Source organism: Dermacentor andersoni, chromosome 6, assembly GCF_023375885.2.
Source record: "Dermacentor andersoni chromosome 6, qqDerAnde1_hic_scaffold, whole genome shotgun sequence".
NCBI classification, from domain to species: domain Eukaryota; kingdom Metazoa; phylum Arthropoda; class Arachnida; order Ixodida; family Ixodidae; genus Dermacentor; species Dermacentor andersoni.
In genome coordinates, this window is record NC_092819.1 from 12,739,864 (window position 1) to 12,765,221 (window position 25,358).

Below are 25,358 nucleotides of genomic sequence, written 5' to 3' on the forward strand. Positions count from 1 at the left end.
GGACACGTGACGCGCCCGTCTGGCACACTGGGCGAGTAGGATGCAACGCACCCTCCCCCATACGAGGACGCGCTATTTCTCGTGGTGAGGACGGCCGGTTTTGATACAGTCGCACGTCTCGGCCCGCCACCACCAAGTAGCCGGAAATTGGCTCGCACGGCGGCACGACGTCGGCAGCTTCAGCGACCGAGTGGCATGACTGCATAGTTGCCTTCTTTTTTCTTTCTTCTTCTTTTTTTTTTTTTTTTTTTTTTTTTGCGCTCGCAGACATCCGCCTACCGTCGTCGTGTGACGCGCACACAGCTGGAGCGACACTTTTCCGCGACGGTGAAAACTGCTGGCGCGCAGGGAGAACCAGGCGCGCAGAAAGGAAACCACTGTGGAGGATCGTGGCGACGCCAGGCAGGTGAGTGACTGTACAAGCGTCGCCCTTGTGGCACGGAGGACACGTAGAAATCTTTTGTGTATGTTTGTGACCGACTTAGCGTGCTGGTCGTCTCCAAATATATTGTGAGCTTTACGTATATGTGTAGATCCACCGCTCATGTTGGAATTCGGGCATGGCGACGCTTTCGTAAAGCGGATAATTAAATGCTATACAACCAAATAAATACAATGCATACAGTTGTCTTTGTATTTTCAACCCCCGCAACGTGTAGTCTCGTGCAATGTTTATCTTTATACGAATATGCACTACACCTTCCACAATGCAAACACAAATTCAGGCGAAGGCACACTGTGCGACGTCGACGCTACGAGGACGAAGGTTATGCACAGTGGTTGTACAGTGCATGTTCAGCGATTGAAACGCGATACGCGTGGCCGCCGGCACTTTTTACGCCACCGCTGCACGCTGCGGACACCGAGCTGATTAATTGCGGTATACGCGATAGAGCCTTTGCGACTGCTTTTGGTCCCCCAGGAATCAGCCAGCGCTCTACGGTGCCGAGTATCGCGTTTCAAATCGCTGAGAACTACATACCCAAAAACAACCGCCGTAGTTGCTCAGTGGCTATGGTGTTGGGCTGCTGAGCACGAGGTCGCGGGATCGAATCCCGACCACGGCGGCCGCATTTCGATGGGGGCGAAATGCGAAAACACCCGTGTACTTAGATTTAGGTGCACGTTAAAGAACCCCAGGTGGTCAATATTTCCGGAGTCCCCCACTACGGCGTGCCTCATAATCAGAAAGCGGTTTTGGCACGTAAAACCCCATAATTTAATTTTTCTTTTACATACCCAAATGTCCTTCCAGTGGCACATACGAATGGCCCAAGAGTGGGACAGCCGAACTACAATTTAAGGTACGGAATCGGTTGAATGTCACGCGTTTTTCATGAAGAGGTCTAGATGCTTTAGATAACTATGATCCGACATATTATATGTACAGGTTTTTATTGCGTAGTACCCAGGTGCGCTCACTGGAAATATTATGGGTCAATTCTGTGCTACATAAGCCGTTTTGCTGTGTCCTGTCGGGCGAGATATACGCACCGACCGACTGACGCAACCCAATGTCACCCAATGCTGTTGTATTCGAGCGCTTAAATATGCTGGCTTTCTTTTTCTTTTTTAAACCCTGGCTCTTTAAACTTTGTCTGCACCTCACCTATAACGTGCCCCCCATTCCCTCCAAGTTTGTTATTTCTCCCAGATTACAAGGAACGCATGCATATAACACTTTCGGGCACTATGCGCAGCTTCGCCATAAAAGCAGGAATTGAATTTAGGACCAGTTTAAAAATTACGCTTAACTAGCCGAAAAGCATGCGAAAGAGCACGGGAAATGTTTTTTTTTTTGTTATTTATATAATTCCGACAAAATATCTAATGTTCTTGTCATTGTTGTACGTTGCCTCGACACATGGCACATATTCTGCAGTTTGAACATAGCTGCACGACTGCAGTTGGCCGCACAACATGCAAGTCATCAAGAACGGACAGCCGAGAGTGAAAGACACTAAGGTCACACGGTGAGAATACACAATGCTATTTCATAGCACAAAGAAAGGAAAGAAAGAAGCAGAAGTGCACCACGGTCGGTGTCTACGTCAGCATACCGACGCGCCAGTATTTCGCAAGGGTCTAAAATCTACAGCATCCCTCATCATGAAACAGACTTGACATCATTAACTAGCGCAAGAAAGACATCGAACGACAGCACTAGATTTCAACTGAATTTTAAATGCGCAAGCATTTCTATGCTATATACCCAAGAAGAAAGCTCACCCGTCCGTCACGCAAGAATTGCTGTAAAGAAATTATGTATAAAACAAAATAAATTCGAAAGGAAAAACCTTGGCGGTGGTGAATTACGAACCTATGACCCGACGCTTAGAAGCCGAGTGCCTCACCCACTGGGCTAAACGCCCACACTTTCAGAATGTGAATATATCTGAACTGTATGAATGTGTTCAACCGGTGGTAGAAAACCGGTGTCAAAGGCGGACAGTTTCTGTGAAGGCTTTGTTGAAAGATTTAGTGATGGTGGATAAAAAAAAAAAAGTGGAACGCCATAGCATTCAAAGATCCCTAACTGCTTGTCACGCTTCCCGGCAGCCGCAGCTTTCTTGCGGATGCGCAGAAGCGAGCGCGGTGGTGGCGTTGGAAGGAACCTAGCGGCCCGCCCCGCTCTGAGTGGTAGAAACGCTGGAGAAGGGGTTTGTGCTTGAGTTTCCGCGCAAATAATTATGTTTCTGGTACATTCAAATTAAACTGCGACGCGATCGTGTCTGGAGGTTGTCGTTAGGCCGTACTTTATTATTTTTCTGACGCATTTAACTTTGAGGAATTCAATTAGTTCAGTAACGCCTCTGCGCCACGCGGAGGGCCTGGGTGGTTGTGGTTCGGAATGATTTTCGCGAAACGACGTCCAACGCCGACAACAGATATTTTGCGACACGTTAAGTGATCTCTGGACTGCATGTAGAGTCAAATTGGAGCATTGTAGATATCAGGTAAATTCCGATTTTGCGAAAATTTAAGGGCAAGCACACTAAATTCCCCATGCATTCCGGCGGTCGCGGAATGCGCCTACCGTTGGTGCGTTCCTTTACCGACCAAAATGCCACTTATCTCTGAGGGCTCGTGCACTTCACGTCCGCAGCACGGTCAGATAAGAAGTCAATGAGTTCATAAGGCGTGATGAGAGGCTATGTGGGTCTCTACACGGATGGATAAGGTGCTAAAGAGCGATAAGGGCTTATAATAGTCAGAACAATTATGATTTGGTTATTAAGTACCGGTAAGGGTTGATGATGATCCGATCAAGTCCGATAAGAGAGAGGGAGATAAGATAATGCAGAGAAAGACAGGGAGGTTACCCAGAGGTAGTTCCGGTTAAGGAGGATAAGGTGGGGGGAGGGTTAAGGGGGATAAAAAGAGAAACAGAGTGGAAGGGGGAGATAGAGATAGATAGCACGAACAAAGCGCGTACACTACAGAGCGGTAGGGGGCGGCATTCTTAGTCTGTCGTGAAGCACCGTAGACCGCAGGAACCTTAATAACGCGAGTAAGCCCTTCAACGCGGATGTTCTTTCGGAGCATTGGCCTAAAGCTTTTCTATAGTTCTGATAGGGGACGATCGTCCAACTGGTCCAGTACTCTGCACATCACTTGTCTCTGAGCACTATATCGCGGGCAGACACAGATAATATGTGCGAGCGTCTCGTCGATGTTGCATGTGTCGCACGTGGGGCTGTTGGCCATTCCAATGAGGAAAGCATAAGAGTTCGTAAAGGCAACGCCTAGCCACAGATGGTAGAGCATGGTCTGTTCACGTCGTGGTAACCCAGGCGGGAGGTGCATCCGTATGTCCCGAGACAACGAACGCAACCGACACATGGTGAAGACATTTGAGTCCCACAGGGGCAAAGTACAATCACGGGACATCAATCGCAGCCCAGCCGCAGCGTCTGTTCGATAAGGTTGATACGGATTGGATGGATTGCGATAAGGCTGATTCCGATCTATAAGGTTTGATAACGGTCGGGTCAAGTTGGATAAGATTGATAACGACACCGGACTGCGTGGAAGTGAGCAAGTGACGCAATGCTTACACATAGCATACTTAGACAACTCCTAGATGAGTTTCTGCGGGGTATTTTTTATACAAAATGCTTCGAATATTTATCTCTTTATCAACCTGCCTCTGCAGCCGCCTGAGCACACGAGTGCTTTAAAACTTCGCGGTGCACTAGCACCAACAGCAATGATCAGCCAGATGGCCACCAGTCGATAAGGCACTGATAGCTGCCCTATGTTCCCTCAAGCGATCGTTTAAAAACCGACCCGTTTGGCCAACATAGCACTTGCCGCAGGATAGGGGACTCATGTAAACAAGAGCCACATGACAGTCAATAAAGCACGTGTCATGCCTCTTTAAACAAGCGTCAGTGTACTGACTTCTATTCACCATGTGAAACACCCTCGAGAGTTCTCGTAGCGCAAAAAAAAGAAAAAACGACCAGAACGCCACATTTCCCTGTTGCCTTCTTCTGGTGGTGCAACATATTGTGCCTGTATGGCACCGACACTGGACGCACCTGGTGCCGTTGCTCACGTCGCCCAGCAGGCTGTCGGTATTGTTCAATTATTTGGACCACCTGCGGTTCTTTAACGTGGACCTAAATCTAAGTACACAGGTGTTCTCACATTTCGCCGCATCAAAATACGGCCGCCGTGGCCCGGATTCGATCTCGCGAACGCGTGCTTAGCAGCCCAGCACCATAACCACTAAACAACAACGGCGGGTCGCTTCTTCCTATATACTGTTACTGTGTATATTTATTGACGAAGTTTAGTAAGCAGGTTGAAGTAAGCGAAAATCGTCCGCTCACGCTCGGCCGCGGCCACCCACATAGGAATTCAATTTTGGCCACCCTATATAGTTATCGGTGTCGTAGGTCAGGTCTCGCTAACTTCGACTAATTTTGAACGCTGAACAAGCGTCGAACTAGGGGAACCTAAAGGTCAGACCACACGCGCGCTTGCCAGCGCGCGCTAACTCCTGGCCGCTCCTGGTTAGGCGCCTTGGCTGATTTCGCTCCGTAATGAGCGAAGTAGTTTGCTTCAATATGCGCAAGGTGGTTGTGGCTACTATCCGTCGTTCAAGCTGAAGGACAAAGCCAGTCCGCACTACGTAGCACGGTCATACCGGAGCATATGAGCGCGAGCACACATTCAAGCCCTGTCGTGCACCAAGTAAACGGTGCGCATACGCTACAGTTGTTGCAGATGCATGTAGTTGCGGTCTGATATACGAGATGTGTGCCGGGACGCGACTTTACAATTGCTAGTAAGCACAGCGGGGCGCGGCACTTGCGAAGGCGCTGGCCGTTTGCGCGCATGCGCGAGTAAGCACGGGTGCGAGAGAGAAAAATGCGGGGGCTTTTGCTCCTTGAATATATGACTCTGCCTAAGCACTACGGAGAAGTCAGCGCGTGTTGTGGGCGTTTGACCCTAGGTATGCCGGCATTGCGGAGTGGGCTCGAGTTTGTTTACGCTCGGACGCCGGCTCCCGGCGGGGTGAAACAAGTGATAACATTGCAGATACCTCCGTGGGAGCAGTATGGGCCGTGGCAGAGGCCGGTCGGCATATATTGAAAATCTAGAAGGCAGAGCGCCTTAGCAACCGCAGTTGAACGCGAGTGGCTGAAAGGGCGCCGGCGACGAGAATACGCCGCGCCCCCTAACGTGTTTTACGCTAACCTAACCTAACAGTAACCTAACCTAACGGTAACATAACCTAACGACGCCGAGACAGAAAAGCGGTAATGCTCATGATGTAACCGTTGTGAGAATACACCGCGCCACCGTAACGGCTTTTATGCTAACCTAGCGTAACGTTAACGCAACCCAACCTAAACTAACCTAATTAACGTGGACGACACGCAAAGCCAATAATCCTCACGGCGTGGCATAAGGCAATCGCGTTCAGCCGTGGATGCTAAGGCGCTGTGCGTTTATTTCACTGAAACGGGACCACTCAAATATGCTACTAAAAAGTCCAGGAGAGCAGGCCCGGCCTATACTACGGCCCCTATCGCTGCCCCGGGAAAATCAATGATGCTTTTTTTTAAAGCTAGAGCGCCGTAAGGCACGACAAATTTATAATCCGGCATGGCTGACTCCGCACCAGCGCCACAGCGATCACCAAATGGAGCGTCAGTGCCCGCTGCTTCACCTGTTTCACCGCGCCTGCAGCCAGCGTCCAAGCGTAAACAAACTAGACCCCACTCCGCTAAGCCGGCACGCCTACGGGCAAACGCACGCAACACGCGCAAAGGAACTACTCCACCGTAGTGCCTAGGCAGAGTCACATATTCAAGGAGCAAAGGCCCCCCAGATTTTCTCTCTCGCACTCGCTCTTACTCGCGCCTGCGCAAAAACGTCGAGCGACGCGAGAAACGCCACGCCACGCCCCGCTGTACAAAAATGCCGCCGTCACATGCGCCGGGACGTCGCCGTGCCACCGCCGCCGATGTTTCTTGTCGACGAGATTGGCGCACCATTTAAATGGGTATAAATATTTCTTTTTTAAGCCAATCTACCTTCGTTTGAGATTTTTGTTGTGATGTCAAGTAGGGAAGCCATGAAGCAACACAATACAATACATAGAGTTTCTCACTATAACACCTAGAGGGTAATCTGGCGCCACCGTCTATGGGAGTTTCTTAAGGGGCACCGTGCCGTCATGGGAATGACGGTATATGTGTCTGCGTGGCTCGTGTTGGCTGGTGTTGTAAGAGGCTTCGTCTAAAACGTGGATATGGCTACGCAAATAACGCGTTCTCAAAGTAAAATCTTCATAAAATGTTTCTATTCACGCATATTACATCTTTACTCACCCACGATGCATGACCAAGCGAAGAAAATCAATGACAGACGACCAACTGTTTCAAAGCGAGCGCGAACCTTATCGTCTGTCCTCCAACTTTAGCGGCCCGCTGATACTTTTTACGTAACATGTAGTCGTACACACAATAACAAGTTCTCATAGTTAAACAAAGCATGTTTTCGCGTAATAATAAAGCTAAAACAGCTTTTCACGTGCTGTTCTAGTAGAAAATGAATCATTGTGACAGACGGAACGGTACTTGCCAAGCACGTCTTCAAGGTGTCCTGTCTCTACGAGAACGATGCCAATCCGAATCCACAATATACCGGCATTCCCATGCATACCACAGCGCAGCAGCGCCAGATTTCCCTCTAGGTAATGTAGTGAGAAACTCTAGGATACAATACTCTGCTCTCCACGCATCTGCGCATGCGTATCGTCACAAGTCAGCGCAATGTGGGATTCCGAAACTTCTCCTCCAAATGCGTAATCTAGCGCAACGAGAAGAAACAGCGTCCTCAGAACATCGGAATCAATGCTTGAGGGTCGTGGGCACTGTAGTTGCGGATATAATCGAGGATATGTCTGACAGCGGCATCAACGCGAGAGATGCAACTTGTAGCGAGATAGAAATTTCTGGCCCCGATGTTTTTAAGACGCCGGTTGGAATTTTTCGCATTATTCCGGCCGTTGCATTCGAAGAAGCTTTTGCTGCTCTTCAACATGCAAAAAAAAATGTTCTTACATGTCTACTACGGTGCTGTTTCTTTGCAGCATTCATATAAAAAATTGAATGCAGCCGACACCGATAGCTGCAATGAACTATAGAACAGTTTCGACGTGCAGGTTAAAAAAGAACTCTTCTTTTTTTTTTCGGAAATAATTGTGCATCCAAGCAATGCCTGCATTTCTACTAATCCACGCTACGTTAATCTGAAATGCAGCAAAAGAGCTAATGTAGGCAACAAATTGCAATTCAGAGAGACAAAAGACAACCAGTGCACAGGATAAGTGACAAACTTCCTTTTATTGAAAAAGAAATGTCACATGTGTCATGCCACCAGCAGTCGGTAGCAATCTTTCAAGCTTGGGTGGCAGAGGCAAAACTTGGCACAATGCTACAATTACGCTGTATAACGGCCTTGGACACAAACAACCGACACCATATTGTACAGAATGAAAGGGCAAGACTCCATCCAAGAACAGTCTATGGCACCACATACTTGATTGACATGGTGTAAAAAATGTTGACATGCCCTACTCATAAAGAAAAAGCAACTAACACAGAGAACACGCCTTAAAATGCAATGTGCACAGTCTGAAACCAAGAAAAAACAACCCGAAAAAGGTTTCGCTAAGTTTTTCAACGATTAAAATTGTCACTGTCTCATCACTTCTTAATGAACCTGCACAGCTGAAAAGGAAGGAAGGAAAGCCCAATAGCAGGGCTGCAGAAAATGTCACCAAATAAATATACTTTGCTTACCAACGATACCTGTGGTTTAGTTCTGGTCTGTGTATAAGCTTTTCTTGTTTAGAATTGTTTAGTGGATAGGGAAAAAATGACCATAAGAGCACCAGGTGTATGCATAGTCTACGCACAAAAAGCCACTGCTTTCTTACCTTTATTTTTTTTCTCTACTACTATTCATGAGTATTGAAGTGCCTTAATAGCACTGCTAACATCTTACTGCAAAACACAAAATTGGGCAAGTTGTGGCATAAAAAAATTGCAGTTTCACTCGTAATGTGAAACAATGATCCAGTAGCTGGTAAAATATGCGCAGGAAACTTACTTCATGCAGTGTTTGTTCAAGTGAACACTTGCCAATGCAAGTTGGTAATCTCGTTAGAAAGTCAAATAAGTAAGAGTCGTATTTATTTGTGGGAGTTGTGCCTCCCAGTGATGAAGTGGAACAACTCTGCTTTTCTTCCTAATCTTTCATATCCGCACTTGGCCACTGGTCTACACCAAAACAACCCTTTAGCTTACTACTGCTGAATTCGTTTTGGTTTTCTCAAATCTATATTTGGGCTACCCATTGCTAGGTCTCACGCTTAATCAAAGAATGAATCAATTCTCAAAGAGCATGTGCAGTCCAGCCAAAAGCAGGGGCAAGAATCAGCATTGTGCTCCTGCATTGAAGGTGAATAACATGTACCATAATGGCGAATGTGCTTTAGTAAGCTTCCCTGCAATATGAATTTGTAATGTACAAAGAATTGTCAATGAAGCTTACCATGAGCACAGATGCACTTGCAAATTATGTAACAATTGAAAAAATTAGCACAGTGTAAACCTATGTGCCCTTTCCACTCTTAGTATGCTTTACTGCACGATGTTTATTTACACCATTGTATTGCGGTGTAGCAAGCTACAGAAGAAACGCTGCATAATTGGGATTTTTAAGATTATTTTTCTCGCAATACACTAATATTTCGCGGTGAAGCCTAAGCAATGTACTGCGGTGAAGCATACTAAAAGTGAAAAGGGGCCACTGTCACTGGACATAAGAGTTCTTCAATTATACACTCGCGCACCCGCCGCCTCTCAGGTCGCCTAAGTGGACATACTATGCTGGCTGATAGCGGCCCCCTCCCACTTTTAGTATGCTTCACCGCGTAACTAAAATGTACTGCGGCGAAGAAGCCGTACATTTGTATTGAGTGAATAAACAAATGGTTTTTACAACAGTACAGAAATAAACGCGCACCATGCATCAGCCTACCACACGGAAGAGCGTCGCAACATACGGTAGCTGATTCACACAGGCCGTGTAGCCCACTTATCAGTCGTAATGGGTATTATGGGTAATTCAAAATTTCAGACACACATATGTGTTTATGTTTACGTTCGCACTCCTTGCGTAATAAGACTCCCAGAACTTCCACAATAGAAGGTAATTTACAACACACAAACGCAAAGAACACAGACATACGTCTCGTTTTCAACTCGGCCGTCATACAATTCACATATAGCGCGGAAAAACGTGAACATGCTGTGTGTTAGCGTCGTAAACTTCATACTAGGCAAGGAGCTAGCACACCACAATCCCGCGACAGCCGCTAATGAGACCAAGACAGGAGCACGTGTCTGTGAACGCGCAAACGGAGCCCCTAAGCCACTCTGCTCCTCCGCCACCCCCGCTGCATGGCTGCACCACTCGTTTCAAGCATAGCACACCAAACACACATTCAGCGCTGAACAGTGGGCGGTCGACGCAGTTGAATTTACGTGACTTGCAGCGAGCAGCACATCCCTCGATGTCCGTTAAGCAAAGTCGGACACGGCGACGCCACATCGCGGTTCGCAGAACTTCGCTGCCGAGGCGCTAGGCCACTTCGATATTTCACTTGTCACCACCGCCGGGTTCTCAAGAAAGCACGGGTCACACAACGCAGATTCTGTACTGCCAGAGCTCGCTGAGGCCAAAGCCGCACTGTCGCTACTCACGGCTTTCCGCCAAGTAACACTGAACCTACAACCAACACACAAGCAACGCACGTACAATCACATGAACTACGCGCGGTCCAGAGAACGATCACGCCGACGACGAACACGCCGCGGCGTCGCTCGGCACCAGCATCGCGCCTTCTCAAAAATCCCTAAACGATGCTGTCCCTAGGCACCTAGGATCAGGTCACGTGACGGATTTTTGTACGACAAATAGACTCTCGCGTCGGAAGTCGCGCGAGCAGCATGGAGCTTGCTTCATTGGTGTGTCTTTTCGACACTTGTTCGGTTTACCATGGCCGATGTACGTATAAACTAGGCTGAACTGTGCAGTTGCGTACTGAAATTTAGAGCTGTGCTTCTGACTGCTATTTGTGGTACGTTTGTTCGCCTTGCGGTGCGCTTATTGAAATGGGTAGCCCAGGGCTACTTAGAAATGTCCTGAGGGCAACGTTTTGGTAGTTCATTTTCAGACATGTTTGTGTCGTTAGTTTCTAGCGCTCCTCTTCAAGTGTCAGATATTTCTCATTTGCAATGCTTATCTCGAAGTCTCTGGCAACATTGCTTTTGGCACTTCCGTGGTGTGAGAAGCTGCCTAAGCAGGTTGCTTGTCAAGATGAACGTTCCATCTCGCGAACCTGCTTGTGTGGATTTTCTTTTAGTATATATTGTTAAATATAGCTAGAGAGTACTAGCTTTCTATCTTGAATCTCGTGGCCCCAGAAGCGGGTGTTGGCATGCAGGCCATACCCTTTTAGTAAGCACGAGGTTGCGAGATCAAATCCCGGCCACAGCTGCCGCATTTCGATGGGAGCGAAATGCGAAAACACCCGTTTACTTAGATTTAGGTGCATGTTAAAGAATCCCAGGTGGTACAAACTAATCCAGAGTCCCTCACCACGGCATGTCTCATCAGGTCAGGGTATCGGCTCGTAAAACTACATAATTCATTAATTGATTAACCCCCTTAGTCATTCATTAGTATGTGATATCATTACCTCCTACTAATCATGTTTAATCTTTTAAATATAACTGTGGGATTGTGACTGCTAGTCATTTTCTGAGTGTTAACACCCTTTCCTCATTACTTTTGTTTTAGTCAAGTTGAATTTTCAAGAATTCATTATTGAAGATCCACGTTTAACCTGTTTGTATACAGCTAGAACTTTAACTTGCAATGAATATTTTCATACATGTGCCTGGCTAGGTGACAAATATTTTTGCAATAAAGCTTTATCAATTGTATAAATAAATAGTGACGATGTGACATTGTGAGCCTCGTTTGTGTGCTTTACCTATTGCTTACTGAACTCACTTTTTTTCATGTAGCCATAATTCATAAGCATCAAAATACAGTTTAGTAGAGTAGTTTGCTGGGCCAATTGGTGCATGGTGAATGTATAATGGTTTCCAGCAAGTACGGACGCGAGCACAAGAAGTAGAAACAGACAGGACAACGCTGGACTTGCAACTGAAGTTTATTGTGAAAACATTCCACAAATCTCCGCCACGCATGCGCATACAGCCAAGAACAATAACAAGGTTTGTAGTCAACTATCAACAAAAGTCCTGCACATACAAAAGACTACGCTTTTGTGTACGTGTAGAACTTTTGTTGATAGTTGACTACAAACCTTGTTATTGTTCTTGGTTGTATGCGCATGCGTGGCGGAGATTTGTGAAATGTTTTCACAATAAACTTCAGTTGCAAGTTCAGCGTTGTCCTGTCTGTTTCTACTTCTTGTGCTCGCATCCGTACTTGCTGGAAACCGTTATACGTTCATCAAAATACAGATCTCGCATTTTCATCATACAGTTTTGTCATTTTGATGAGTGCTAGGACTGTATAAGTTGATAGTCACTTTAGCATATGCTAAAGGGGATGGCGGTGAAAGCCTGGGAGGTCACGAGACATTCATTAAATTACTTGTCATTTTCATTCAAATGCATTTCCTATTGCTTGTTTTTTCCCACCAAAGGTCATGGGTTCGAGTGTCTTAACACGACCTTAATTAACGGTCTTAATTAACTTTACCCTTATTAACACCAATGGTCGTGTGTTTGAATTCCACCAAAGGTAGAGGGTACGAGTGCCGTAATTAACTATCTTAATTAGCAGTGACTCAATTAACTTCACCCTAATTAACAGCAAATTTCGTGGGTTCGACTCCCACCAATGGTCATAGGTTCCACTCTCGACCTTGGCAATGTCAATTGGAATCCTACTTGGAGATATGGCTGATTCGCCCATGTCTCCAAGTGGGTTCGACTCCCACCAAAGGTCATGAGTTAGAGTGCCCTAATAAACTCTATCTCAATTAACTGGGCCTTAATTCACCTCGCCCTATTTAACACCAAAGGTCGAGGGTTCGAGCCCCAATTTTGTGCCAGTGGTGATCACTAACAATGGTGATAACTGACAATGGTGATAACTGTGGCATTAGTGTGCCTCACCAGAAGTACCATTGACAACAAATGGAATGTGAACAGCAGAGCGTGCGGCCAAAGCATAACTAAAGGTACAGAGCATGTCGTCGGCCAGTCATTGTGCACGTGTGTGGGCATGTGGTTTTCACGCAGATTGCAGCGCTGCTCGCCCTACTACAATAAACCTCACCCGTATTTTGTCCGAAAGTTCTTTTCTCATCTCTCTACGGCAGTGCCATTCCCACCTGGCAGTGCACTCTTATGGTGGCTAGCACCATCGTCGCATCTGTAGCATGATGTATAGCTGGCATGCACCCAGTTTCCTAATGTCTGTTGCTTTTCTTTTGTTACCACCATCAAAGCCGCCAGTGTCTAATCGTAATTTGAGTAGCACCAAAAATGTATTGCACTGGAGGAGCAATAGTGCTAGCCACCTTAACAGTAATCGCAGAGGAATGGCACTGCAATGGCAGAGTGAGAATACGAACTTCAAACAAAATACAGGTGATATAATCATACTAGGACAAGCAGTCCCGCATTCTGTGTCAAAGCCACCTGCGCGTGCATGCATACAATGATGGCTGGCCACCGCGGCACACTGTGAGTTCAGTTATGCTTTGGCCACACGCTCTGCTGCTCGCGTTTCATTTGCATTCGATAGTACATATGCTGTCGCACTTGCCGGTATGCAGCTCATTATAGCGTGAACTGGAAAGAGCCATTAGATGTTCTATGAACCTCCTGTATCCCTAAAACGAACATCTATTAGAGGTCACTTATGTCCAGCTGCGACATCTTTTCAAGGTTACAGCAATGTGATCGGGATGGGTCTTAGATTATCCATAGTATGTATTTGTAATGTTTGGAGAAATATAGATATCTATAGGATGTCTGCAATGTCTAAAACATGATGTTCTGTGGACATCTATGGGACATAAGTAGGTACACAAAGGGAGCTCAGACAGCAGGGGGAACATTGAATTGCCGGCAGTGTTTTTTTGCATTCCTGATGCTTGCTGATAATAGAGCAAAATATTTCATTTTGATCGACAGTCGAGACTACTGCGTTTCGCTGAGCATGTACATAAAGGCTTGAACCGTCGCATTTCTCGTTTAAAGCGACTTGCGGATTTTTTTTTTTTTTTGTAAATTTACTAGTAAATAAATAATGCGGTGATTTGGGGGAAAACCAAGCAATAGGCTTCGAGAAACCTTTGATAAACATTGAAGGACCATGGGTGAAAATGACTCGCTACGACAAGCGTGCAAATACTTGAGCTGTTGTGTTAAGTCCACATAATAGTTTGCTGTATAGCAGCTGGCATGGAACATGTACGCTACAGTTGTTGGCCCCACCGTTTTTCTTACTTAACCACACGTGAACTGGCAGTAGATGGTGCTGAAACCAAAACAAAAAGAAGCTGGCTTAGCATTGGAATGACGTATAAAGATGGCAGGGATAACTTAATGGCATCCTCCTAGTGCCGACATTCCTAAAAACACAGCCTTCGAGATTGCCTACATATCTTTGTAGCAGCAATGAGCTTTGGGTGTTACGGCGGCCGTCCAGAATTTTGACATTGTGGACGTGTCCTCGGGACTCGGAAGTCCTTAGGACAGAAGTAGCCCAAATTTTATTATATAGCCATGCAGCCAAATCGAAATTTTCAATGCCAACCAGCATAAAAAGTAGCCAAATTTGGCTATTAATAGCTCAATCTGGCAACCCTGTTGTGATTCGCGTGGCCAACGGCGTAGTAGACACCACAATGTCTCCACTCTGTACGAAGCGGCAAGCAAGGAGGACATCTAGACACCCTGGAAGCCGCCAGGGTGTCTCGATGCACGCTCCTCCTCCCTCGCTTGACCCCTGTTGCCTTGTGCGCCACAGGAGAAGGCACGCATCCGGGCCGCGTTCCTCGCTCGCACACGCGAGATTGAACCACGTTTGCCGGCTCACCCTCAGACGCTTTCACTCATACAGAACCTTACGGCGACGCTTACAGCAGGAGTGCGCCAGGAGTGTCCATATAATTGCTATCGCAATAAAAGCATTAATATCCTATGGAATGCCATTGGGCGGTCCTTCGAGTTATGAACTCCTCGAGGGCAAGCGAGCGCTTTGAGACGCTTGGCGCATTTTCATTTGGCCTTACCGAGGCGCAGTTAAAATGCAGGCAAGAGCTTGCGCGAACAAGGAACGCGCAGAAAAAAAAATTTCACCGAAGCGGCTATAATAGTTGCACATTCTCGCATGTAGGCAATCTTAAGTGTCTCTGCCAAACTTTTTCTAAGCCACTGGGCTTACATTTTTCATAGTGTAGTGCAAATTTATTACATGTAAATACGTTGCCAAATCTGTCTGGAAGCAAAATGGCACCAGTTTTGCTGCTAAGTAGTATTCATGTGCTCATGCTGCCCATTTTCTGCATCGCAAGTGTGTGGGCAGCATGAAGAACACGCCGAGACAAGAACTGCTGTCACTGGCCAAGCAATGGGGACTGAAGCCCAACACCATCGAGTTTGCACGGCGCCTGGACTGCGAGGACCCACTGCGGGCATTCCGGGAGCGGTTTAACATTCCCAAGATGGCCGATGTGTCTGTCGGTAAATGTGACAGTGCAATCATTCTATAGAGGTCCTAGGCCGCAACTCCCCATTCATTTCAGTGATAGGCAGGTCAAGTATGCCTACGGCAGACAGTATAATAACCGCAAATGTCTATGGGACATCTGCTAGAGGTCCTGCCCAGGAAGCATGCAGCTAGCTAGTAGACATCTACCTTCCAGCTTGATGTAGCTAAAGCAACAGCTAGTAGAATTTCTTTGTAAGCTGTACTCCAGACCTAGACCTCTACAAGCTAGCTGGTAGCTTGTCTAATGCTTCCTCCACTTACGGCTAGTAGCCATCTTGGAAAGCACTGCTGTTGCTCCAGTGTAGATTCAATGTACAGGTTTGTTTCAGCATTGCAGGTGCTTAGTTAGCTCTACTTACTTTGTTTACGATCCTGGAAGGTGGAATTCTTACTTTTACATGTCACTACAAAAGCACAAGCAAGGCAACAACCACAGTTGCACTTGGACTTTGGTCAGTGCATTTCTTGTGCCAAGTTAATTCCCATCCAGATGAGCTGTTGTCAAGCCCTTGATTTCATGCCACTGTAATATTGCACAAATACTAAACTGATAATCGTTTAAAGAAGTAATAAATCCAGTGCAACAAATTGTTTTTTTGTCAACACATAGCACCAGTACCAAAATAGGTATCCCAATGTTTCCAAGGAAATGTATTTGTGCTCTATATATTGTTCTCCTACACCATTCCTTTTCAACTGCAAGACAACAGTTTTTGCCTAAGCTCAAGCAAGTATAAGCATTTCTAGTGATCATTTCTAGGCATCAGCCCTCACGAACATTAATGTGTACCAAATTTGGTAGTGCATCATTATTTGAGGTTTTCATACAAAGTTTGACGTCTGCCACTACCCATGCATGGCATAAAAATCAACTTTTTTTATGCCCCTTTATTTTTAAAAAATTTAAGACACAGCTTGACTGGACTGGTAAACTTTATTATGGTCCTGCAGGACGCACTTAGCGCATAGCGGGCATCTCCCACGTAGGGACCGACAGGGAGTACCTGGCAGCCGCTTCGCGGGCCTGCTGGATGGCCCATTGCTGGTCGGCAAGTAGTGAGCTTCTGAGGGACTTCTCCCATTTGTCTGAGGTAGAGTCGGGAAGATCTACACTACCAGAGCATGTGTGCGAGTGTCGCCGTGTCTCTGCATGAGGGGCACGTGTCGCTGGGGTATGCATCAGGATATAAAACATGCAATTTGGTAGGGTTTGGGTACATGTGCATCTGTAGTAAGTGTATTGTTAGCACATGCGGCCTGTTAAGCTTAGACAAGTGTTGCAGTTCAGTCTAAGCACACACTGAGTGCACATAAAACATTGCAGTCCACTCATTTTGTTCAGCCATCCTCAATGTTCGAGTGCCATGCCTGTAAACAGTTCTACATTTTCAGTCAGAAAGGACCATTGTTTTGGGACACTAGCACATCAGTATTAGCATAATATACTATGCATGCTGGCTGTAGCAGTGCACTTAATAAGCACGTTTGTCTGAAATATTGCATCAGATGTACGATTATATTTCCCTTGTTCCATACGACATGAGTAGATTGCACTTTATGTGCACCTTATGTGCCAGTAGACTTGCATTGGTTTGAAAATGCATGGATCCATATGGAAAAGCTACATATGCCATTTTCACAAGCAAATACAGCTAATAAATACCACTATCACCTCAGGTAAACTGCACTCTAACCAGTTGCATGCAGTACTAATGGCAGCAGAACTGAGTGCAAGTGTGTGGAGAGTGCATTTTAAGCAGCAGCATGCAGGAAGGCTGTTTCCTGTCTCTACACAGACACAACCTTCCAATATGGCTCATAGATGCCTAAGGGAGCAACAAAATATGCTGTTTATTTCATAAATATTTCATGAATTATTTGTATCAATTGCCTTCATGCCTAATGGTGGAGTAGACATTTTCATGAGCTAAATGTGGAGCCATTAGCAGTTTTTTTCCCAATTTAGAAAGTCAGCGAATGGTGTTGAGGTAACTTTCATGCAATATATTTCTAGTTTCGCTTATTTTTCGTCTGTAGTCACAGCCTGTGAGTGTTACTTATGCAGTCATGTTTAATTACAGTGCATAGTGATGAATATAGTATCACGAAGGCATACCAAGTTGGTAACGGAATTACACAGCTCCCGTCGTAGCTTGAGAGCCATTCCCACGTTCAAGTTGCAAAGAAGCAAAAGGAGAAAAAATGCTGTGAACCAACCTGAAAAAAAACTTGCAATCTACCTTAGAGTGGTTGGTCGTGTAAGCATTATGATCATAACAGGAAAGAAACAAAGGTCGCTGTTGAACGCGCTACAGTGCAACCTCGAGAGATGGGATGCCTACACAGGGTGTTTTTCTTTTCAACTACACCAATTTTCTTTTAAGTTAGAGAAATATAAATTGCTGTGAAGTTATTAATTTTGTCGCTATTAGAGTTTCCAGATTGGCACCCTCTGAAAAATGAGTAATTTACGCAGTTATGTTTGTATAATTAACGAAGTACACCGAACTTTTTAGTTATTGATCTTGATGGCTAAAGCCAATGAGCCATTTTGAGTCCATCCTCTACATCATCTATCCGAGTGAAGAAATTCTCATAAAATAAACTTTTGTAAGAGCTACGCAAATGAATATTTCGCATTCGAAGGCTCTCTGAAAGGCCTTGTCGGAAATTAGTTGTGCACTGGAAATTGTGAAAGGTGTTCTGCCGCAATAACTTTTTCTAAATTGTTTCCAGGCCTTGGTGCGAGGAAGCAAGCTATACCTTCCTCGCAACAGAGCTCTGTCCCATTGCCTTGACTAGCGCCCGGAAGCCACATTCCGCAAGAACAGTGTTTGCCTTAGCTCATTGGAAGGACATTGCAAAGGTTTCCAGCAGGAAACAACGGCATATGGACAGACGGAAAGAACACACATGCCAGTGGGGTGGCACGGCTTCTGCCCTTCTGTCTATATACCAGTGTTTTCTGCTGGAAATCTTTTTTTGCTTTCTTTCCTGCCTTCTCTAACTCATTTCAAAGCAGAGGGCCTCTATAACATTCACACCATGACCCCCAGCTGTTTATTTTCCCCCCCTTCCCTTCTTGCTGCTGGGCGCATTTCGGGAGGCAGTGTTGTGTGCCTTGTGACGGGATACTCGCTCTGCTGCTGGCTATTGGTGCGATGCAGGTGTTGTGCTTGTGGCGTCATCTCTGCTGTTAGGGAAAATGGCTTTTCTGAGAAAAACGCATGGGCTTTCGTTTTAGCTGTTCTCGCTGCATATGCATAAATGGAGGAAGCAAATAGCACCATCAGTGTAATACTTTGAAGACACGGTTGTTGCTGCGTAATCTACGCACCACGCTTGTTTCAGTTTTCTCTGCGCCTCTTATCACGCGCAAGGTTTACAGTACGACTTGTATAAAAACAGAGAAAAAGTTATCAAACAGACAAAAATAATTTTAAAATAACTGGTCTGGGAGGTCAACTCTGTGACATCAGTGTTCACAGCAGGCAAACAAAACCTTGAGGCAAATACTTTACTGAGAACAGCATAGAACATACAACAGTCCCTCAGAGTATTGTGCACGTTCAACTACAGTGATCCTTAGATGTTCTTGCGCTGTGCGACGTTTGGTGGAAAAATAAAGATTGCTTTATGGAGTTCACGTTGCTGCTGAATTAAACCTTTGATCGACCACATTGATGTGCTCTGGAAATTCTTGATGAGTGGGGCACGCTCTAGTAGTTTTCCATGGATTGAGTTATTCATTGCCCTGAGTGCGCCGAAAATATCGGCGGTACACCGAAATGCAAGTCTGCAAGACAAAGCATTGTGAAGTGTGCCACACAGAAATGCGCATTGATTGATCACTGCGATAAATGTGCTTTTTCTCCAGCTTGTCGATCATAGATGGCATGATCATCGGCACAATTCGAAGGACCGGTGACAAAAAAGCAACCTAAAAAGGACACTGAAGAGAGCAATAATGATTTGATGTGTATTAGACTACCCTTCTGCTATAGCAGGAAGCTACTCTTAAAGTGCGGGCCAAGGCTTATAGCCTACAAACATTGGTGGGAGCGGCTTGGCAAGCCAACAAATCCGCAGTAAAATGAAAGGTGTGTGGCGACGCCACTTTGAAGTTCCTGCGCCATCTCGCCATGATGTCATGAATTTTGATGACATCTGCTTGGGCATAGCAAATTTTTTATTGGTAAAGATGAACGGCATTATATTTATTGCATTACGAAATTAGGGAAAATAGTTTTTAAAGAATAGTTTATCAGCCTAAACTGAGTTTTTCTTTTTAGCGTCCCTTAAAGTCAGTTTGTTCGTGGAAACAGTAGTCAGGAGGTATACGGTTTTATGGTATCTACTAAATTTAACATAGTTGTATAAGGTGGTGTTGCCTATGCTCTTCCAAGTCTGCTGCCTGCTTAGTCTTTAAAATCATGCTTAAATGTTCTAACCTCTCTTCGCAATTGCACTTGGTTGATTGCATGTATGGCGTTTAGCTGTACAGGTAAAATTGTAAATTAAGCACACCATGTAAATATTGAAGGACACCAGCATTTCAGTTTTGAAAGTTAATGTTGAGTGTTCCTTTAAGTACAGTGAAGCCTTCCGCATCAGTAGCACATATGTTATCACAATGACAGACAAACCAACTGCCTACACAATTTATCTCAAGCAAATTCTCTTGAGGGTACACCTGCAAGCAAAATTATATGGCCCACAGGCTCGATGAAGTAACTGAATTTATTTGTAACTCAGACCACTTAAAAGTCTGCAATGACAAGTTTGGACTTCAGCCCTTGATTTCAAGTTACATGCATAGGCAACGAAGATAATAGGTGTGATTGGGGAATCCCTGGTTTGTGTACTTTTGTTTACAGTGTACGTTACTTAAATATTCACTCGGAGCACACCCTCTACACATTGCAGTTGACCCACAGTTCATCAAGGTGCCTGGACAGGAGTGCATCTACTTGTGTGGCCACTCATTAGGTCTCAAGCCAAAAGCTGCTGATGGCCATGTACAGAAGGTTCTTGACAATTGGGGTAAAACGTGAGCAAAAATTCATTTTATTTATTTAATCATTTATTTATACAATACTGCAGGCGTCATTGGCCCAGGCAGGAGGTCGAAAGAAAAATGGGTAGAATCTACAATACAACGTAATATGCAATATATCTAAGCATATACTCTAACAAATGGTAACCACACTAGAACATTAGACATAGATAATGCAATAAACCCATCAATAATGGATATTTATGTGTGTTTCTGGGTTGGGATACACTGCAACACAACTTGTGCTTTGGGTAGTTCATTGAAGAGATCATGCATGAGCAAATTTATTGCAATACAGTTGTCTTATTTTTTGCATGGTCTATCTGCCCGAATGTCCCTCTGATTGATGTGCCACTCATATGATCAGGTCAGTCAACTACACTATCATGTTTTTTCATTTTTGGTGCTGTGTGTCACTTGTGGCGGTTATAAGTACTAAGGCTGGTGCTCTGACACAGGACTAAGCTGGACGATTCAGCTCAGCTGTGATGGCCACACTTTAATCAGGGCAAAATGTGAAAAACATCCATTTGCTGAAACTTGGGTGCAATCTAAACGATCGCCAGATGGTCAAAGTTAATCTGGAGCTCCGAGGTAGGACATCCCTCTGTGCCCAGTTGCATAGCCAGATGACTGCACTACTTATTTTACATTATGCTTGTCTTTTTGCTACAAGACAAGTTATACAGTGAAACCTCGTTAAACTGTAATTAGCCGGACCTCGGAAAAAGTACGTACTAAACGGTAGTACTGTTTAACCGAAATAGCATGAGCTCGTGCCCACTTACCTGTCAAAATCAGAACACGGAACTCAGAGATGAAAGGGGAAAAAAACATGCAGTATTTATTCACTCCGCGCGACAAAAGTGTTATTTCCATTTGATGCCGCAGTGGCCTAGCAGTGACGACAGCGGCCTAAAACTTACTGAAGCTGCGTGCCAGATTTTCAGCCAGCCCTCTCTTGGCAAACACTCGCATGGCAGATTCTTCGTTGGCGTTACGTATTCTCTGTGCACGTGTGCGGTAGCGCTGCACAAGTCGCGGGGCGCCTTTTTCATTGTGGGGTGCTGTTCTCGCCGCGACAATTGCATTCATGAGGCTGACGTAACGCGCAGCTTCTGCCACGGTCGGGCCTGAATCGCCCATGCTGTCACTTTCCGTGTCGTCCTCATCACTGTAGCTAGTCGATACTTCAGCAAGAACAGAAGCAACAATGGTGAAAAGTTGAACCTCGTAGCTGACGTCTCTTCACGGTTGCAGCAGCGCTGCCAAGCAACTTCTGCTTAGTTCCAAATGCTCCAAATGCCACACACCGTAGTCAACAGCAGATCCCTGTCGCGTGCCAGCGCCGACTTCTTTGTGTCACGTTCGATAGCAAGAACGATGTCTAATTTTTCTTCTATCCTGAGCACCCGGCGTCTTTTTTATCCAAGCTTCGGCATGACATGATTCCTCGCTTGCGCGACGCCACAACATAGCCACAACGCTGTCTGGCTCGGCGCCGAAATGATGTTGATGTTGATGTGGCTTCACACGCAAACACACAGGGCGCTTGGAGGCGATTGCTCCGATCTCTGAGGCTTGTTGTTCTGCCGGACCGCCCGATGGAGATGACGCACCGCCGTGCTTGCGCGACGAAAGGTGGAAAAACTATGTGTTAACCGACACGTACGCAATAAGCTGGTACTGTTTATGCGGATGCAAAACACATTATGTTCAATGGCCGTTGAGTCGGGGAGTTGACCTTACTACTTTTAAAACGGAACTACTGTTCAAGTGGGTATGGTTTAACGAGGTTTTACTGTATCTCCTTCAGTGTAATTGGTGATTATCCCGCCATAGAATGTCAAAAGTTTTTAGATTTATGGCAAAAAAACAGAATGCAATGTCATGAGAGTTGTCAGTTGCTTGCACTCAATCTGCAATCTGCTTATTCCACTTATAACTTTTTTTACGGTTTCATTAGTAGCGGATAAAGCGAGAAAAGAAGGTCATTTATTGAAGAGCAGTGTTTTGACAATGTGCAAGGTGCCTGCCTTTTATTCTGTGATAACAAGCTCTGACAAATGGTCTCTGAGGACTTTAACGATTGTCTAAAACCTCATAATAATACTGTGACATATATACCAAGTGCACATCATATAAACATTGCTTAAAAAATAAAAGCTGAGCTTCAGAAACATGGTACAATAAAATTGGTACAAGCTTATCATGCCTTGTATGTAAAGTTAGCTATTCTCTTGTTCATATGAATGCAACCATATCATACCTGCTTTAAGCGAATGAAAAGGCTTCAGAAAGAATCATGGAACAATGTTGTCCTGCCCACTAACATATCTTTCATAATGCTGCCAGAGTGGCAGATTTGAAAAGGGCCAGCTTCTTGCCTGCCTGCAGGTTGGGTAAGGCAATGAATGACTTGCTTGGTGACTATCAATTTACATAAATTGGTGTGGTTACAATTTGCAACTAAATTATGTGGCTTGTAGTACCCCTAAAATGTTTTTCACACATACACACACATACAAACTATGTTTTTAGAAAATAAATATTTGGAGGCCTTAGTAAGAACACTCAAATATTGATAAAAGACTTACAGTAAAATATTGCTTTAACTTTTAATTGTCATTGCATAGGAAGAACAATATAATGCAAAGTTGGAAGCTGCTAATTCAGTGTAATCTGAACCTGCAATGAACAGGTGATTCGTTTTTTCAGCAATTTCAAAAATGGATTACAAAAATTGACATTTTACAAATGGTGCATTATATCATGAAAACAACTGAAATATTTTTTGCAAGTAGATGTGTTAGCTATTATTGAGTTGAATGTTTTCCAGTGCAAGAAAGAACACTATTTAACGACAGTGATACAGAGTAACACTTCAAATTTTTTGCCAGATCTGCTAGGAAAACTGTTAAAATATCATTGTTTTGTACCACTGTACGCTCCATAATAAAGTGACATATTGTTTTTAGTTAGCAGAGGGTTACTTTTACATTCAAGGCTATGGTCAAGATTTTTAATTTAACCCGCCGTGGTTACTTAGTGGCTAGGGTGTTGGACTGCTGAGCATGAGGTTGCGGGATCGGATCCCGGCCACGGCGCCCACGGCGGCCACATTTTGGTGGGGGCGAAATGCGAAAACACCCATGTACTTAGATTTAGGTGCACGTCAAAGAACCCCAGGTGGTCCAAATTTACGGAGTCCTCCACTACGGCGTGCCTCATAATCAGAAAGTGGATTTGTCACGTAAAACCCTATAAGGAATTAATTAAGATTTTAAATTGTCCGGGCATCTACGGGCGAGACTGCCAGAAGATTAAAAAATAAGCTACATCTCCACATGGTGACTGAAAGGGCTAATAAGAAAAAATCAAATCAGGCACTGTAGTGCACTTTTGGAAGCTGCCTTGCTGAGAAAAAAACAAAAACAAAAGCTGAGGGACTTACTATGAAGCCGGTGCCATATATTCTGTAAACTAGTAATTTTTTGCAGGTTTGTCAGCCAAACTGACTTATCTCCCTTCTGCAAGCATGCATAGTGCTTAAAGAGCATAACATGTAGGCTAAAAAATGAAGAAAAGCAACCAGGTTTTGGGATGATTATTTACTACAAGGGCATCCTTTTTAATTTGAACATTTGCAATGGTTGTTTGGCTATACACTCCTATACAATGGCTTTGATCTTTGAAGCATTTCAGTGGTTGTAGGGCCAAAAGTGATGTAAATGTTGATTATTGCATATGCAACTTACTGTTTTATTCCCAGAGCTGCTTAGAGCAGGACGGGCTATACTGAGCACATATACCCTATAAACCACGAACATTGCCTGGAGGTACATTAGATGTATCAGTTGGAGATTGAAGACCTCCAATAGAGGCTGAGATTACTCTAGCTTACGTGAAAATAACATTGATGGTACTGTCAAAAGTCCTCTTTTTTTACGTTGAAAAGATGTTATATAAATAGCTCTGCTGAATATTCGTTACATTTTTTGGATATTAGTGTAAGGCTGAAATGCGCTGCAACCGCGTTACCAAAATTAAATTTTGTAGATTCACATTACTGTGTAGGGACAGTTTAGCATATTCTTCTTGACGGACCGTAAATAGAACATAAAATTTCAATAACGTTGCTGAGAAATAGAAACTTGCGAGACTGCCTGGTGTCACAGGGCTTTTGCATATTACTTGCTATGTTGAATATTATATCCCTAGTAAGCACTATGTGACAGGTGCAAGGGGAAGAACGCCACACAGCAAGATCAGATACGTCACATAAACGCAGAAGTGTTAGCACTCACACGCCACATTGGCGAGCAGAGCCCCTATTCTTCAAGATTCAAGACCTCACACCTGGTTCAAGTATATCATTACATTAGCTCACATTTTAAGAGCGAACTGAACGTGTAAATAGGAGAGTAGATGCAAACATATGACATGCAAACATGATAGTAATGAACTATAATTTAAACAAGTGGATGAAACATGTATGTCATAAGGAAACTGAAAAAAAAAAGCCTCTGGGAGGACAGCTATTCATGCATGGTCGAAAAAGTTTTGTCAGGTCCTTACAAAATACATTGGATATATATATATTTGAGGAAATTTTTTGTAAAATACAAATAAATACAATAATTAATCGTTAATAATTAAATACTAAATTGTTTCCAACTTTGTGGCCAGCCGAAGACCAGCCTTTATCAAAAGTAAATTATTTCTATTTTACCAGTTGTAAGTAATGCTTATTTTTCAATTATATATATATATATATATATATATATATATATATATATATGGACAAACTTTAGGTGATACTGTTCAAACGGTGTGCACCAATAAATGTATAACTACCGATTGGTGCTTGAATGATATCCTATGTACATCCGCAATACATTTCCTGGTAGCCTAAGAATCATGAAGATAGTGCGTCCTATAAACAGCC

General features: G+C 44.5%; 1 protein-coding gene across 5 annotated transcripts in view; it reads left to right on the forward strand.

The window, feature by feature from the left end:
• Nucleotides 1-297: 297 nt before the first annotated feature.
• The window catches only part of LOC126521232 (kynureninase-like), a 57,329-nt gene continuing 32,268 nt past the window's right edge, over nucleotides 298-25,358 (forward strand). Inside the window, exons 1-4 of one of the 5 annotated variants that reach the window (XM_055065853.2) lie at nucleotides 298-406; nucleotides 15,158-15,326; nucleotides 16,342-16,410; nucleotides 20,281-20,404. In XM_055065853.2, coding sequence (XP_054921828.1) covers nucleotides 15,170-15,326; nucleotides 16,342-16,410; nucleotides 20,281-20,404 — 350 coding nt within the window. In that variant the 5' untranslated portion in view covers nucleotides 298-406; nucleotides 15,158-15,169. Of the gene's footprint in view, nucleotides 407-10,491; nucleotides 10,670-15,157; nucleotides 15,327-16,341; nucleotides 16,411-20,280; nucleotides 20,405-25,358 lie in introns of those variants that run through there. The other 4 variants (XM_055065855.1, XM_055065852.2, XM_055065854.1 and 1 more) reach the window with 4 other exon arrangements.